The sequence below is a fragment of the Dendroctonus ponderosae genome, unplaced genomic scaffold, assembly GCF_020466585.1.
Source record: "Dendroctonus ponderosae isolate FM_Combo_2020 unplaced genomic scaffold, Dpon_F_20191213v2 Dpon_F_20191213_1, whole genome shotgun sequence".
NCBI classification, from domain to species: domain Eukaryota; kingdom Metazoa; phylum Arthropoda; class Insecta; order Coleoptera; family Curculionidae; genus Dendroctonus; species Dendroctonus ponderosae.
In genome coordinates, this window is record NW_026017110.1 from 22,846,683 (window position 1) to 22,862,386 (window position 15,704).

Here is a 15,704-nt window from a genome sequence, read left to right on the forward strand (position 1 = left end):
CTTTTTGAGGTTTAAAAACATGCAAGTTTAGAGGCTAATTGCGCGGTTTAGAAGTATTTTCTTATAATTTAAAACATATCTACGCGTAGATCATGATGTTCTGTTAGAATCGCTGACAACTGTTTTCCAAAATTCGCAGCGGGTAGTGTACAGCATCGATTTCTGTGGAACCCAGTAGCTGTCAAAACTTTCACATTTTTACGAATAACTCGGAAATCGTAAATTTTTCAGGTAAAACGTTTGACACAAACTTAACTTAAATTTTGACGACAAATCTGAAAATGAATGAAAAAAGGGGCGGTTCCATTTAAAAAACCAAAGTTGGTAACTACCACACGTTTATGATACACCCCGTATATTGGAAAGTAATTTTAAAATGTGGACCTTTTAAACATGAAAAACTTTCGTAGGACGTATTTTCCTGTAAAGTTCATATTTACTGAGATATCGCACTTTGACGCACTAATGAGCAACCCTGTATAAAACACTTCCAATTTCGAAAAAGGTTTCCTTTTTCGTTCCTTTGAATTATTGACACAAATTAAGGTCCGACTCCGTGGAGAGAAAGAAGTCGTGGCGGCAAGAGGGAGGGCCACCAAAAATAAAGAACGAAGCACAATTATAAAAAAGAATAGTACTAAAATGGTTGTATGCCATTTGTAAATATACTACTAAACCCGATAATAGTACTATTAAAGAGTGATTTATTTGATGAAGAAGAGACAAATTATTATCAATGTGTTTAGAGCACATAAATTTTAATGTGGATAATATAGCCCGGAAAGAATGATGAATAAAAACCATGAAACTAATCTCAATAAAGTCAAAACAACAGAAGGTGGCTGTAAAGATACGTTGCGAACATTGGCCGGTGGCACATGAGACCATAAAAAAGAATTATGAAGGAAGGCCCAGATCCGGGCAAATCCAGTTGGAGTTGGCGGCACAAGTTGGGGATCAATGGCTCAAGACCGACGCCATACTTCTTGCTGTTGTGTTGCGCGGTGGCTTTTCCTTCCATGCTCTTTACATTCATACTGCGCCTATTAGGAATTCTTGAAAACCATTACAACAAACATTACTTGCAAATGCATCTGAATCACTCTAAATAAGAAGTTTTACCTTTTATTGCTGTGCTTCGCACCAAAAATCCATGTTCTTTCATCTGCAAATGAGATTTTTAATGGGTGCAAGTATTCCTAAATCGGAATTGTTATTTAAATAATAAAAAACAAGCAAATGAGCATTTTTTTGCAGAAAAATAACATATATTTTCAAACATAGATTAACTATCACAGTAAACGTACCTACTATTTAAGTTTTTATGGTATAAAACATAAATTAATCTAAAGTAAAAAATTATAATGAAATAAGATTCAATTTGCAGATAATGTAAAACAACCTAATCACATTAAACAAATTGGCAAGAATAATTGCAGTGCGTATGCGACATTCAATTCATTCATTCTTAAATATGAAACTATTTCAGCTAAAAGAAGGTAATAACACCTTTACAAGTATTAACATTCCAGTTAATTAAATGTTCGATAAATATAGAAAATAACATTAAATTACTTAAAAGTATTTTTTGCTAATTCAGTAGGAACCAATCGAAAGACACGTTCAACTCAACAATGAGAAGACAACGACTTTTAATTGGCTAAACCCAATGAAATTTGCAAATATTTCGCACAATACAATATTTACACTACACAACAATACAACACGCTCTTCTATTCATCTCTCCTAATAGGTTTTCTGGTTTTTACGGTATTCTCATACTGTTAGCACACGCGTGGTTTAAACGATAATCCACGTAGATCATGCCAGTGTTATGCCAGTAATACAGAGCTCCAACAACGAATAAATGCCACCACTGATGAGAATGGCCGAAATAGTCAAATTTTCCAGCGGCCCATCGTTCCGGAATTTTCGTTATGTAGATTAGGAAAGCGCTTCCGCTGATAAAATACATACCTAGAACTCTTGGAAGAAGCAACTAGAAAAAAGCGTTGAAAATTACTTTCAAATAAATATTCAAACAAATATAATTCACCTAAAAGTGTAATTATAATTTGGAGATTAGTTAGGGCCTGTAATTGGTTTCGATAATACTGTTTGCTGTGAGTCAATATTTCGGATTTATCTCAAGTTTTTCCGAGTAATGAAATGAAACAGAGTTCCTACATGAATGAAATGGTCATCTAGTGAAAATATTATAAAACAATAAAGACAGCAACTAGATACGAATTCAAAAAAAGTAAAACCGTTGAAAGGTTTTAGAATGCATCTTCTCGAAAATCCAACTATTACATGTTGATATCCGATACTTATTGTTAACTTTTTATTTATCACGCGCTATAAACAATGCTTACTATATAAATTTATACCCCGTTGTTGCCGTCGTTGTTATATTCACTTTTCATTCAATTAGGTGCCATTTAATATAATTTTAATACTTACAGCAACTACCGGACTCTCAAACCAACCGAGCGAATTGGCCCAATGAAAAGTGGGTACAACTCCATATGCTGCCCAACATACAAAAGTGGATATTTTCACATTATCATTGATTCCTAGACTCGGTATCTGAAGAACCATCGCTAATACAAATATCCCCGTTACGGAAATTAGGTAAAAATGTTGCATAAGCTGAAAAACGAACTTAAATTATGAAAAGTTAAGCCTGCAATTCACAAACCAATAACGTCGAAGTCTTGTTTCTTTCTATTTTAGTGCTTTGAGTGCGCAAAGTTTTAAATAGTTAATTTAAAATTATACATATTTTCTTTACAATTTGTAGTATTTTAGTAGTTTTTATTGACATAACGGCGGATGCCTCTAGAGCAAAAAAGTAAATCCCCTTTATTTAATTCACCAAACTGCACAGGGGGAGAAGCATTTCATAAATGCAAACTTAATTGACTTAAAGCACTATACAGGGTGTTTCATAAATATACACACGAAATTTTGTGCTGCAGAAAACATTAAGAAAACATTAGTTTTTGAGATATAGTGTTAAAAATGAACTTTTATTAATATGAAGAAATCGCTAACCATTTTTGTTAAACAAAATCTGTGTACAGGGTGTTTCAAAATTGGCGTCATTCCTCTGGAGGTGTTGTCTGGCGGTGTTTTAGGATTGCAGAAAAAATTTGTAACAAAAATTAATTGTTATTAAAAACCGAGAAATTTGCAAAAGACTGTATTAGAAAAACGGCAACAATGTTTTTCAAGGTAATCTGCCTAATTAACATTACGTAGATACCTGTTGCTTCGTAATTATTTAAAACTCCGGTAACCATGGATAAATAGAGAAAGTGATTTGTTTACAAAGTACAAAACATACATTTGAGTCTGTTACTCCAAACAAGTACCTTTGTAATCACCTTATTATGCACCCTTCTCGAGCAGCTTCTAGTATTCGGTTAATTAACTCCTGCTCAATTTATACCGGTGTTCAGTAATGCATTGGTTTAATGTGATCTGACATACGTGGTAGGAATGTAGCCGGTATTTATTTGGTGCCTGGAAAATGTCAATTGTTGTGCAATGTTCTTCTTCTGCTATGTTATTGTAGCATTTCCCCTGAACTAATCGCATATCCGCAAAATCGTGAAAAGACACAGCTTGACAAATTATTGTTGTTATTGACAAGGGCTACCCACCTGTAACTATCTGTTAATGCCAAAAAACATCATTGCCGCTTAGATTTTTCATCAAAAAATTGTAGAAGATAATATATATATTTTTTAATATCAAAAATGCTTAAGTATTCCAATATGCTTCCAATTAAACATGGAACACTTTCAAAATAATGCTTAATAACAAAGTTGAAATTCGATTTTCAACTGTTAATATCTTAACTGTTAAAAATAATTTTAATATTTTTTTCGTACCTTCCAAGTGAGCCCTCATTACCCCTTAAAAGGAATGACGACAGTGTTCAATCACCCTGTATATTGATGTCCGCTACCGTCCTTAAGAATTGGCTGTTGATTTATAAATAATTTACCTGGTCGCACCAAAAAGCGTAATATATCCCAGACACATAAATTCCATACAAAGATAAGGCGATTCCAAACAAATCATACGAGAGAAAATAATAACAATCCTCTTCAGACCTACAGCAGAAGGTATGGTATATGGCAGACAATGCCATGCAAACCTAAAAAAACGCCACATTTAGCCGAAGCTAATTAATAGAGAAAGTTTCCTTTACTTGAAAAAACATCAAAATAGTGCCAACTATAAGTTTATCGCTAAGTGGGGCGTCTATTCTTAAAATCATTAAGTCGTGTACGGATAGGCTGATGAAAAGCACGAATCCAAATATGTGGGACCAAATATTTATTGTCTCGTTCGTCCACCAAAAGACGCTGCAAAAAACGGTCTAGGCTTTAAACTAAAACTTAAAACAAAAGTTTCCTTGTACCTTTCTTTACATAATTCGGTGGTTAAAAACCCTCGATACCCGCTCCTGATAAATACATTGTGTTTGATGTAGCCAGGAGCTTCTTCGAAACTCAACAATTGTCGGGCTTTTTGGTAGTAGATTTCTTCGCATATTTCGGAAACTTCTGAATCTTCTTCGTCGTCTTCGTTTTGACTCAGATCCTCTAAGAGGGATTCGGTATGGTCAACGAGATGCTGTGCTTTCTGCAATAGAAATTTCAAATTTAAAAGACTTAAAATTCAAAAATAAATTAGGAAAACTGATAATTTTTTCATTTCTTCATTAACTGCCTGATTTTTTTATAGATATTGAAAGCATTTCAAACAATGCACCAGCTTAATTTAAAACATCGATTGAACAATTGTTCGAATTGAGTAGCTATGCCTATGTATTTTATTATTTATTGTTAGGCAACTTGTAGTTATAAACAGTAAAGGTCATTGAAACAAGTACATATTGAGTACTCGAACTCATATTAACGAGCATACACGCGTCTGCTGTACACATGAGGCGAATTTTTATTTATATTTGAAGAACGAAACCGTAACGCGTTAATAAGATCTACCTATATTAGTTGCCTTATACAGTTAGATTCAATGTTGTGCATTTGCAAGTACTAATATATATGGACACTCGGTCATGACCTGTTATTGTTTTCTAAAGGACAATAACAAGTGAATTTTGCAATGCAAACGGTGATATTCCTAGTTTTTTTTACGTACAATGTAGTGAATTTAATGGATATTTTAGCAAAAACAGTTTTTGTAAATTGTATTTCTGGAAATTCAGTAAGCGTATAAAAAAATCCCGCTAAGCAGACCGGAATAGACTTTTAAAATACTAAAGTGCACCGAAAAAGCCTAGAGCAAAGGTGTATTATTCTCTAAAAGAGCACATTTTTGCATTCAACGTTTTTAAAATTTCCTTATTGAAATAATGCTTGGCATAATAAGATTGTACTTTAGCACTGCATATAACAGGATATTTGAACATGGCCATATTAAATCTCTCAGGTGAAAGCAGCAGCATTATGATACTTTATGGATGATCAAAGTACGGTGTTTTACAATCATACGTAATTCAAATAATCGCGTTTTTAGGTAATTCTTAAAGCCTAAAACACGCATAGTTGGGCATAACAATGTTCGTCGTAATATCTAAGTAAAAGTTTTCTAGTTTGGATTTTCCACTAATTTAGCAAGATTTGAATTAATTACATTTTTAGCAAATACCAAATATACCCTTTAGATCTGTGATAGTTTAGAACAACTTTAAAATTTTTGCTGCAATTCACAAAAAAGTCCGAAAATTGATTGATTTTTTTCAAACCGCAAATTTTAGCCGTTGCACATCCGGAATAATATCCAATATGCTCTCAAAGAAAGCACTACTTTCACTGCTGTTAAATAAATAAAGGTCAACATTTTTTTAATCAGATTGAGCGAAAATATAGTTTAGATATAGATTAGCCTCAGTCTACAAAAAAGCTATTAATTATTCAGGTGGAAGCCAATTAGAAATGAGTGTAGCGATGCGAAATTAGTCTAAAAAGTGTGAGCTGCTAGCTGGGAGGCATCTGCATGATAAGTCAATAAAACCGTTTTACATCTGAGAGACACATTTGAATAGAAAGTCGAAGTTGTAGCCGATGTTTCTATAAAATCGGCCTTTTACTCATAGATAAAGAGAGCTTTTACTTACCTTCGAACCATCATCATATGTTGGGCAGCAGGTTTCGTTGTCCGATGAATCTCCCGACATCATTTCCGTCTTGGCACAGATAGTTACCGTCATATCTAGAGCAAAAACATTATTAATTTAAAAATCATCTTGAATAAATTTTCGTTGAAGAAGAAATAGTTCCAATTTGAACTGCCTTTGATTTGAAATTGGCTTTCATTGCGATTTCATTGATAATATTTGAGCAAAACACTAGAATATAAATTGTCGGTATTCTTAGGAGATATTAAAGAATAAAGATGTCTATGTAAAAGCATTTTACGACAAAAGGGAAATTTGAAAAAGTCAGTCAAATAATGGCGAAAATTCGTCAGAATCTTTTAGTTTAATTATTAAAGGTTTATTTTAATTAATTTTTTAATTATCTGATGAAAAGTAATAATTTAAATTTCACTCACTTCCAGATTAGTTCTTTGATTTATTTTAAGATATTTCTTTATTAATTGCTTTGTGATTTAACAATTCTTCTAATACTTATTAACATTTATTTTTTATAATCTGTATGGAATATTACAATTTACTTCACTTTAAAACGTGCTGAGTGTGCTCGTAACTTTCCTAATTTATCCTCATATAAAATACGAAAAGCGCAATAGTAAATAATGTAGAAAGCATCAGCTTAAAACCATACAGACGTGAAGACTCTAAAATAAATCTCATAATCAGGACATATTTAAAGAATAATTCTTACAATAGGAAGCTAAAAAAAATCCTCTGAATATTGGCAAAATTATGGACAAACAAATTTCCTAATTGACCACATTAACATGCTAATAAATACAAAAAGCGATCTGATTCAGGGAAGACTGCAAATAATGCAGTAAAGAAAGTAATTTGAAAATAAACATTTCATTTAGTATTTTTACTAAGATACCGGGATTTTATGCACACAATCATGGAGAAATGTTGCAATTTCAAGTGCATGCAAATGACACAGAAAAGCAAACACGCTAAAACAGAAAAATAACTTTTGGACTCAGGTATGGGACAAATTATATTTACTTAATCAGATTTATTTAATAATAAAATTATCCTTATTTGTACTGAAGAGTTAATGGGAGTTTACAATATATAAGTCTTCTTAAAATTAACAGGCACTTTGAATTAGTAATTGAACAGTTTGTTCTAGTGAAATCATTAAACATTATACCACGAGTTTTTGCAAAAAACATTTAATATATTCATCCAAAAAGTATACATATGCATATGATTATTGAGGAAACAACACTCTTTATTCGCGTTTCTGATTGGTGAAAGTTTAACGGATTACTTAAATAAATGGCTAGCGCTAATAATACCAAAAATTTTACTTTCCTGTTCTTTCACATCGACTAACATTAGCGTCGTCGGAATATATAGGAATTATTTTTAATTGTAATATACACAGTTGAAAATAAAAGTTTTGCAATGTTATTTAACTGCAAACGTAGAATAGTTACCTACTGTAATTGTTTCAAACGTAAAAATTAATATGCATCTAAAAAGTGGGTTTTTGTAAAAAAAACCGGTTCAAAAGCTTTTGGTAATAATTTTCCACTGTTAATTAAAAATAAAATTAATATTATAAACAATTAAAAGCTATCGAGCTGAAGAAGCCACCATCCTCCAAGAGCGATCGCAATAAACAGTTATTTAGCATGTACCCGATTTATACATATAAACGTATTATTTTTTTAAATTAAGGTTTTAAACTAGTTTTTGGTTAATAAAGATCTATAAAAAACATTAAATTAATTCAAATAATAACTCACCGGTAGATGAAGTGTACAATCCAATTTACTACCCTAGAATTTCGAATAAAATTCGTATACACTGCTGAAAAATAAACAAAACTTTCTATCGTTGTAGTATCGCGGTTAGCAAAAGAATGAGGCCAAACTAACATACGGACAGAGTAAAACGACTCGTACCACGGGCAAGCCTTTACTAAAACAAACTGAAGAAATGGTTCGTTAAATTGGAAAAGTTATACACAACATCGAAGCGAGATGTTGAATAAATCTTCTGAGAAAGTTTTTAGCTATCTTGTGAATTTTTAGTAAACCTACAACAAGTTAGCCTGCAGAGCCAATATAAAAATGATATGTTATTAAATAGATTTTCTACTAGACTTTTTTTCTTTCAATTAAATATGATTAATTTTGCAATGTATACAGAATGATTCAATTTAAGTTTGCGACTGGTTAAGAGTTCGCGATAAAACGTAAAATACATTTTTGTTAATTAAAAAATTAAGACGTTCGGAATTAAAAACATAAAGCTGCGGAGGGAGTTGCGAAAATAGCTTTTTGAATAACAGAAAAACTAAATTGTGAATACATTTTTTTAGAATATGTTAAAACGAATCAACCGCTTAAAAATTTCGCAAACCGCAAAAAATCGAAGAACAAGTTACTAAAAATAAGAATGGTGAAACTTAATTAATTTTAATAAGCCAATAATAATTATGTATAGGTTCTAAAAGGCTGCATGTGCAGAAAAGTTTATAAGAAAATATTTGAAAGTTGGGGAAAATAATAATAACTGATGAAGACAATTTTGATACATTCTGTATTAAGTTTTATTAATTTTCGATTCTTATACGTGCTCTTACCAGAAATTTGTTGTTTTTTTAACATTATTATATTTTTGCATCTCGAATTTTTCGTACTTTTTAAGGGCTCTTAGCTTTATCGTATTTTCATTTGTTGGTCTACTTCAAATCCGTTCAAACAATTTTTGTGCTTTTCGACTTTCAGTTCTGTAGCTTTTTGTGTTCCAGGCTGGCTCTTAATAAAATTAATTTTTATTATCATTATGAAATATTTTTAAGCATACCAGTATATTAATGTTAAAGACTATAAATGATATGAAGTTAATAAAACATGGAAAGTACGTTTTATTTTAAGTAAAAATCAAATAAAAAACAGCGATTATTTGAAAAAATGTTGGTTTTGCAAAACCGTATTGTTGTTTCAACGGAAAATTGTAGAGGAAATATTTCCTGAACGTTGCTGAAGTCTTTTCAAGCAGTTGCGGTTTATTTGTTTTTAAGCGATAATTTCCATCTGGGGTTTGCACTTTGTTCCCATTTTTTTAAATCACTTATTAACGGCAATGCCAAGTACATATTTAGTTTTACATTGCAGTGAAGGTTGGTTGGTGAAAACGCTTCAGTTAAAGACAAAAAAACTAAAAACGTATCCCGAAATTTTTTACCACCGTAGTACAGAAATCATAATTTTATGGATAAATATTAAATTTTATAAACTATTGATGCTGATTACTCTGAACCGATTTTAAGCTACTAGAGCATTTTTAGGAATGATTAAGCAAAACTTGACAAAGAAATACACTTCGCTTTTTTGTCAAGAGCGATAATATTGTCTGATGTTGGTAATTTTGAGCTCGCCTAGACCAGCATGTATCTTTACACTCTCAAAACTGAGCTTTCTTATGTTTTTCAGTAATAAAATGTTAAATTATTCAATATTTACTAGGTAACAACCTAAATATTATATTTTATTTTGAGCGAAGAATTGTTAATACGCAATAATTTCCCCTTTCCTGTAAGAAACTAATTTCCTTTCCACTTTAATTTACTGGAAATTAATTTAAAAAGCATTGATGATCTGAATTTTTAAATATACTGTTGTTATTGTGAGATTATTTAAAATACGCGTTTCAACTATGTGCATCTCTGTCTGGGATGTAGATGAAATGAAACAGGCACAGTTTATATAGCCGTTGTCTCAAATTAACAGGAGTTAACTTTGTGATGTTTAATGACCTGGTGTTTGATTTTTAATCCTAGATTTATTTCAGATTTTTAATTTAATGTTTAATTTTCATCCAAATATTATAAATATGTGGCGGCATCTTAGCGGGACTTGGTTATGTTAGATCAAAATTTAACAAGCACAGTTTACAGAATCCTTCAAAGCCGGTACATGTAGGGATTTTACGTTTTTTATAGTAACTAAAAAAATGTAATAGAGAAATTTGCCACGGAAATAATCAGTCATTTTATTTCTTAAACACTAGGTATTTTCTAATTTATGTGACTAGGCAGACTCTCCTTTCTGTGAGCTTAATTTTGCTTTAGTAGAGCTCAAAAAAATTCTGCCCTGCCGCTGGAATTTTCACGAAATAGAAATTAAAGGTTTTATTTGATTTACGTCGTGTTTTGAAGGAAGCCATCTTTGCAGTCGACAGAGAGGTCCTTGGTTGACCGTTCCATTGTCTGGTGAAAAACCAGTATTTATTACATATACAGTACATCAAATGGCTTTAAAACGAATTAATAAGGTAAGCTAAACTCTTGATTACTGCGCCAGGTAAAATGTGTCAATATCCCGCTGGTATTTTCGATGCCAGATAAACGCCCTCGGTGGGTATGTGAAATGCAATCTGAAGGCTTATAGGAGAATCTAGCTGTAAAATGGAGATTTTGCTAATGTGTTTAGTCACCTAATTAACTTGGGAACTTTTCAAGAAATCGGGGCTTCAGAACCCACTCCATACCTACCGAACATGCAATCATTAAATTTAGCCTGCCCCTGTTTAGTAAGAATTACTACCCTGAAATTAACCCCGTTTTTTCAACCCTGTCAACGACCTAAACTACGGATTCCGCCCATCGAATATTTTCCCAGTTTAGCCAAAAAAACCTTTCCAGATAGATTGCAAGCACATGCTTCTAACCTCACCATATTCAGCCTCTGACTTTCAAGTGTCTATTTTTATCTCAGAAGGTAAACCCAAGGTGTTAATTATTTTTCTGTTTTTTTTTTAGGAATTACAAGATCTTGGAAGAGATCCTCCAGCACAATGTTCAGCAGGACCTGTTGGCGATGATTGTAAGTGCACTTTTTAGCTCGGAATTGTTTTATGATGACTCACCTTTTACATACACTTGTGACATCCCCATGCTAATCTTATCGTACTTCTGGAACCTTGGAGAGAAACCAGTTGGGTAGTAACTGTAACTTCGGGCTTAATTAATTAACGAAAGTATCCGTGTTTAAATCATCTATTTCCGTCAGGACTGTATACTAACACTCCATATCAGATGTTTAGTGACCTACCTTTACGTGCTTTTAATTATATTGCACTGAGCTATGTCTGTTCGGTGCCAAACAGTTGTTTCAACAATTATTTCTCATCCCTTGAATCAACTGGAAATCGACGGAATTCTGCTTAGAAAGGACAAATAACCGGCTCCGTTGTGTTAACTACATGTTTGAGGACATGCCATGTTTCACTCGAAACTCAATTGTGATAATGTGTATTTCATCAAGCTTTCCTAGAAGCTAGGGAATTGTTAGTTTTTTACTTCAGTCGCGAAGATTCATTGTAAATTTATTATTTTTAGACATTTCATAAGGTATTCTTGAGAAAAAATACTGTCTTACATCTTGATGTGGGTAGAGTATAATTTCGGTAATCTAAGCAAATGCATTTGCAACCAGAACACTTGTAAGCATTGAATTCCGTTAATCAACCCCAGTTTTTCTACTAAAATGTACACTGCTTAACACCCGAATAAAAGTGTTATTGCTTATGGAAAGTTTACAGGTCTATTATAGTTGTCCGTTCTTCAGATCAGGGGTATGGTGAATTTTCACACTTTTATTCGCCACCAAGCATTGATTCTCACGACCTGAATCAGTAGTAGTGTCTAATGTTGTCTGTTTTCTTCTAATTATTTTCCATTCTTTGATTCGGCGGCTAGTAGTTGATGGCTCATGAGTTTCATCGACTTTTTGGTAAATTTCTGAAAAGAGCAGATAATAGGTTTATTGTGCAACCGGTTTGAAACATGTAGCCGAACCCATTGAAGAGTTTAATAAAGCTTAAAATTGATGAATGAAAACACAAATCTTATTTAGATGATTAATGGAGTTGGTTTTATAGACAAAATGCTGCAAATAAACTCTTATAGAATAATCGCTGTTAACCGATATAAACCCATTGGAATGAGTCTTCGAATTGGTTATTGACCAGCTGATTAAGCTTGTCCTTTTTATTTAAACGATTTCGTAGCACAATATTTTAAACAAAGACGGAAAAACTGAGGTTGTAATATACTAAAATAATTGCTTGCCAAAATCTGATGCAAAATATGTAACAAATTTAAATAAGGTTCCATCGACAACAGACAGGCATGTTTGGTTTCAGTATGGAAAGTTTTTTATGATCAGACTTATAATTTCTTTACTTCGTGTTTTATTATGAAGGATTTCATCCACGGATTTATGTCATCAAATGCATGGGTTCGATTATTAGACATATATTGCCTCTTAATTGGGTCAGTTTTCTTAAAAAGCAAGATATCCTCGACTTTTTACTCCCAATTGCAATTAATCTGAGAATTAAAATATTTAATAACACTTTCTTTAATACACACTTTAAAACGTGTTTACTTAAATAAATACGTTACCATCAATGTTGTATTCAAAATAAACTAAAAAAAGCGATCTGAAAGAACGCGAATAATTTTTCAAAGGAAAATGACTTGCAATAAATAATTTTACAATTTTGAATGCACGTTTACAAGTGTGGATATGAAAACTTTCTCATCAGAAGAAAGTTTTATTAACAACTAAGAACTAAGTTACATGTGAGTAGAACGACCAACTTGAATGGAGGCAATTTAATTCACATTCGTCAAAAATAGGTACAGCATTTCACAATTCTATTTAGGACGAACGCATGTGTACGTGTACATGTGTGGTACATATTTTCCTGTATTGGTACAAAAAAAATTGTAAATGAGTTCAATTGACTTGTTCTAATATTAATAATTATCAGAGCAAACTTGATAGTTGTTTTTGCTTTCCATGTAAACAAAAACTAAAATGCACAGCAGGTACTTGAAATGATCAACAGTAAGTAGGAGGAGGAACGGATCTGTACAAGTACATAATCTAAAATTGAGTTAATATTTTGTTTTTCTCATCAATTCACGCAACAGACTTTCAAAGGCTACACAAACTGTGTTTAATAGTTTAAATCTGGCCGACGGATTTTATTACGGTTCATCTGTATCTTAACCATATCGGAACGTACACCAGATCCTCTTCATATTTTACGAATAATTGAATGTGTGTTTCGTCAATCAACACGTTTTTATTCACATCTCTATTTTGCAACATACCACCGCTTCATAGTCACTTGGTCTAAATCACACCTGAAACTCATTAAGGAGAAACAGTTTTCCTACAGTTTGATTTATTTCGGATTCATGTCGAGTTAACTGACTACTAATTCGTAACTTCGCCAGTTATTGCTTTTACTGATATAATTATTATACGGGGTGTTTGGGAAGTCGATGCAATTCTCGAGGACAATTTGGAAACAGTCTCTTAATATATGCCATATTACAAATAGAACAACAGGTTTTAATGTTGCAAACTCAACTTAAGCAGTTTTTATTTCGTTAAAAAAAGATATTGAATAAAAAAGCACTTATTCAATGCTAAGGATTAGTTTAACGATTTTTGATAGACAGATAAAATTATCTAATTTGTAATTAGAGGTAAATAAGTTGTTAGACGGATGTTAATTCCGGCGGTCATATTTTACTGTAATAAATTTGTTTCAGCCAAATTACTCCTCTTGCTTCTAGGCTTTAAACTACTTTAAACCCCATTATTCCGATTGTGATTGATTGGTTGTAAAAATTTTAACACTGCAGATCAGAAAGTAACTTATTCTGTAGCCTCAAAGAAATAATTTTTAATCGAAAAGCACATGAATGAATTGCTGTTACAGATTGGTTGGGTATGGGAAAACCTTAATATAGTATTTCATTGTCCCAAGAAAAAATAGACATGTGTCTCTGTGCCTTTTAAATCCATAAAGTTTAATTTCCAATTGAAGCACACGTCGGTGGTAAAAGAGGTTGTCTGTTAATTATTATTCGGAGGAAACATTTTCTCAAGATTTTTATTATTTCATAATCATTTTTGTTACTTCTATAATAATCATCTTTTTCTTTGCAGTGTTTCATTGGCAAGCCACAATTATGGGACCAGTGAGTATTTACTTCTATACTTACACTCATTTTTATTAGTGTACAAAACAATTGTCTTTCAACAGTAGTAAAGAATTGTAATGATTAATTTTTTTCCAGCCTGACAGTCCATACCAGGGTGGCGTGTTTTTCTTAACGATTCACTTTCCTACAGACTACCCATTTAAGCCACCAAAAGTTGCATTCACAACACGAATCTACCATCCAAATATAAATAGTAACGGTAGTATTTGCCTTGATATTTTAAGGTCTCAATGGTCTCCAGCCTTAACTATTTCAAAAGGTAAGTTAAACATTGAATGTGTCGATACGGGAACGAATTGATATTGTACCGTGGATGGCCGAGTATTCAACTCTTTCTTCAGCTTACAACTTTTATTCCACTCGGTACAACTTTAACTACGGAACAGGAACAAACTAACTTCAAAGTTACCGTCAACTTCACTAACAATAACACACGGAAAACACGCGTTTCCGGCTCCCGGAGTTTAACTTCTTCTGCACTTGGTCGCTCCTGTCACTTTACTCCCCCTGTCTGGTTCTCGTCGTCGCTTATATACTTTTCTCCAGGTATTCCAGATAGTTCTAGAAATCTCCAGAACAGGTGCGAAACTTCCCGCTTGTCAGTGTCATATTTGACAGTAAATGGGGCCCAACTGGGGCTCCCATTTACTGAAATACCATGAATTTCGATCCCCCATTCCAAACGTGAGTACCCCAGGCCATTTCCGTTACAATATGTTATGATTTGTATCCATCAGAAGTGGAAATATTTTGATAGCATATTATTGTTCGGTTTTCAACCTTGTTTATATTAGTTTTAGTCGATTAATTCGGGTGATCACGACGAATCGAATAAATGAAATCAAATATAGATTTAAGGTTGAAGTAACTGAATTACCAAATTTATCTATTATTTTAAAGACTGCCTTGTCCGATCTGAGTTACTTATGCCCGTATGCACCGACAGGCTTTAATCGCGATTAAGCCATAAACCGGTTTAAAAAGCGTAAACGGTATGCACCGTCGACTGTTTTGACCTTAAGCGCGTTTAACTTTAATCCGCCAACCTCCGAGGATTAAGTTCTTAAACTAGTTTAACTACATAACATAACCTTTGAAATTGAGGGTTTTGTTATAGATAAAGACGAGGTTTTGTTTTCGTCCTAGCAAATTCTAGTCGGTTCGTGTGTTAACTACTTGGAAAATGGAGTTGGAAGAAGAAATTATATTAGACGATAATATTGATGTTTTAGAAATAATTGATTATGGTTTTCCAGGGAGACTTATTACTCCGCACAAATTATTTCGATGCACTTGACGAAATGTCTTTATAGACGCTTTCGTTGAACAAAGCCGGTCGTTTTTAGATTTCAAGAAGAAATTGGCCACCTTCTAGAATATCCCAGTGTCTAAGATTTCTATACTGCTTTAATTGCAAGATTCTGCACATCGCTTTTATATAGTAAAATCGCCAGTAATTTTGTGATA

At 32.6% G+C, this 15,704-nt stretch overlaps 2 protein-coding genes across 7 annotated transcripts in view; one reads left to right on the top strand and one right to left on the bottom strand.

Annotated features, from left to right (window-relative positions):
* Positions 1 to 1,240: 1,240 nt before the first annotated feature.
* Positions 1,241 to 14,313, bottom strand: LOC109532825 (progestin and adipoQ receptor family member 3). 6 transcript variants are annotated; one of them, XM_048669421.1, is made up of 9 exons: positions 14,238 to 14,313; positions 11,590 to 11,951; positions 11,078 to 11,480; positions 6,158 to 6,252; positions 4,436 to 4,659; positions 4,223 to 4,379; positions 4,016 to 4,168; positions 2,464 to 2,652; positions 1,241 to 1,999 (listed from the first exon to the last, which is right to left on the bottom strand). In XM_048669421.1, the coding sequence occupies exons 3-9, from the start codon at positions 11,103 to 11,105 to the stop codon at positions 1,766 to 1,768; spliced, it is 1,080 nt and encodes a 359-aa protein (XP_048525378.1). In that variant the 5' UTR covers positions 11,106 to 11,480; positions 11,590 to 11,951; positions 14,238 to 14,313; the 3' UTR covers positions 1,241 to 1,765. The 6 variants fall into 6 exon arrangements, with proteins under 6 accessions (XP_048525378.1, XP_048525343.1, XP_048525282.1 ...); XM_048669386.1 differs by having other exon boundaries at positions 11,078 to 11,487; XM_048669325.1 differs by having other exon boundaries at positions 11,078 to 11,157; positions 11,263 to 11,951.
* LOC109532839 (ubiquitin-conjugating enzyme E2-17 kDa) overlaps positions 10,158 to 15,704 on the top strand; it is a 7,835-nt gene continuing 2,288 nt past the window's right edge. Inside the window, exons 1-4 of the mRNA XM_019897903.2 lie at positions 10,158 to 10,483; positions 10,971 to 11,034; positions 14,182 to 14,213; positions 14,313 to 14,496. Coding sequence (XP_019753462.1) covers positions 10,460 to 10,483; positions 10,971 to 11,034; positions 14,182 to 14,213; positions 14,313 to 14,496 — 304 coding nt within the window. The 5' untranslated portion in view covers positions 10,158 to 10,459. The remainder of the gene's footprint in view (positions 10,484 to 10,970; positions 11,035 to 14,181; positions 14,214 to 14,312; positions 14,497 to 15,704) is intronic.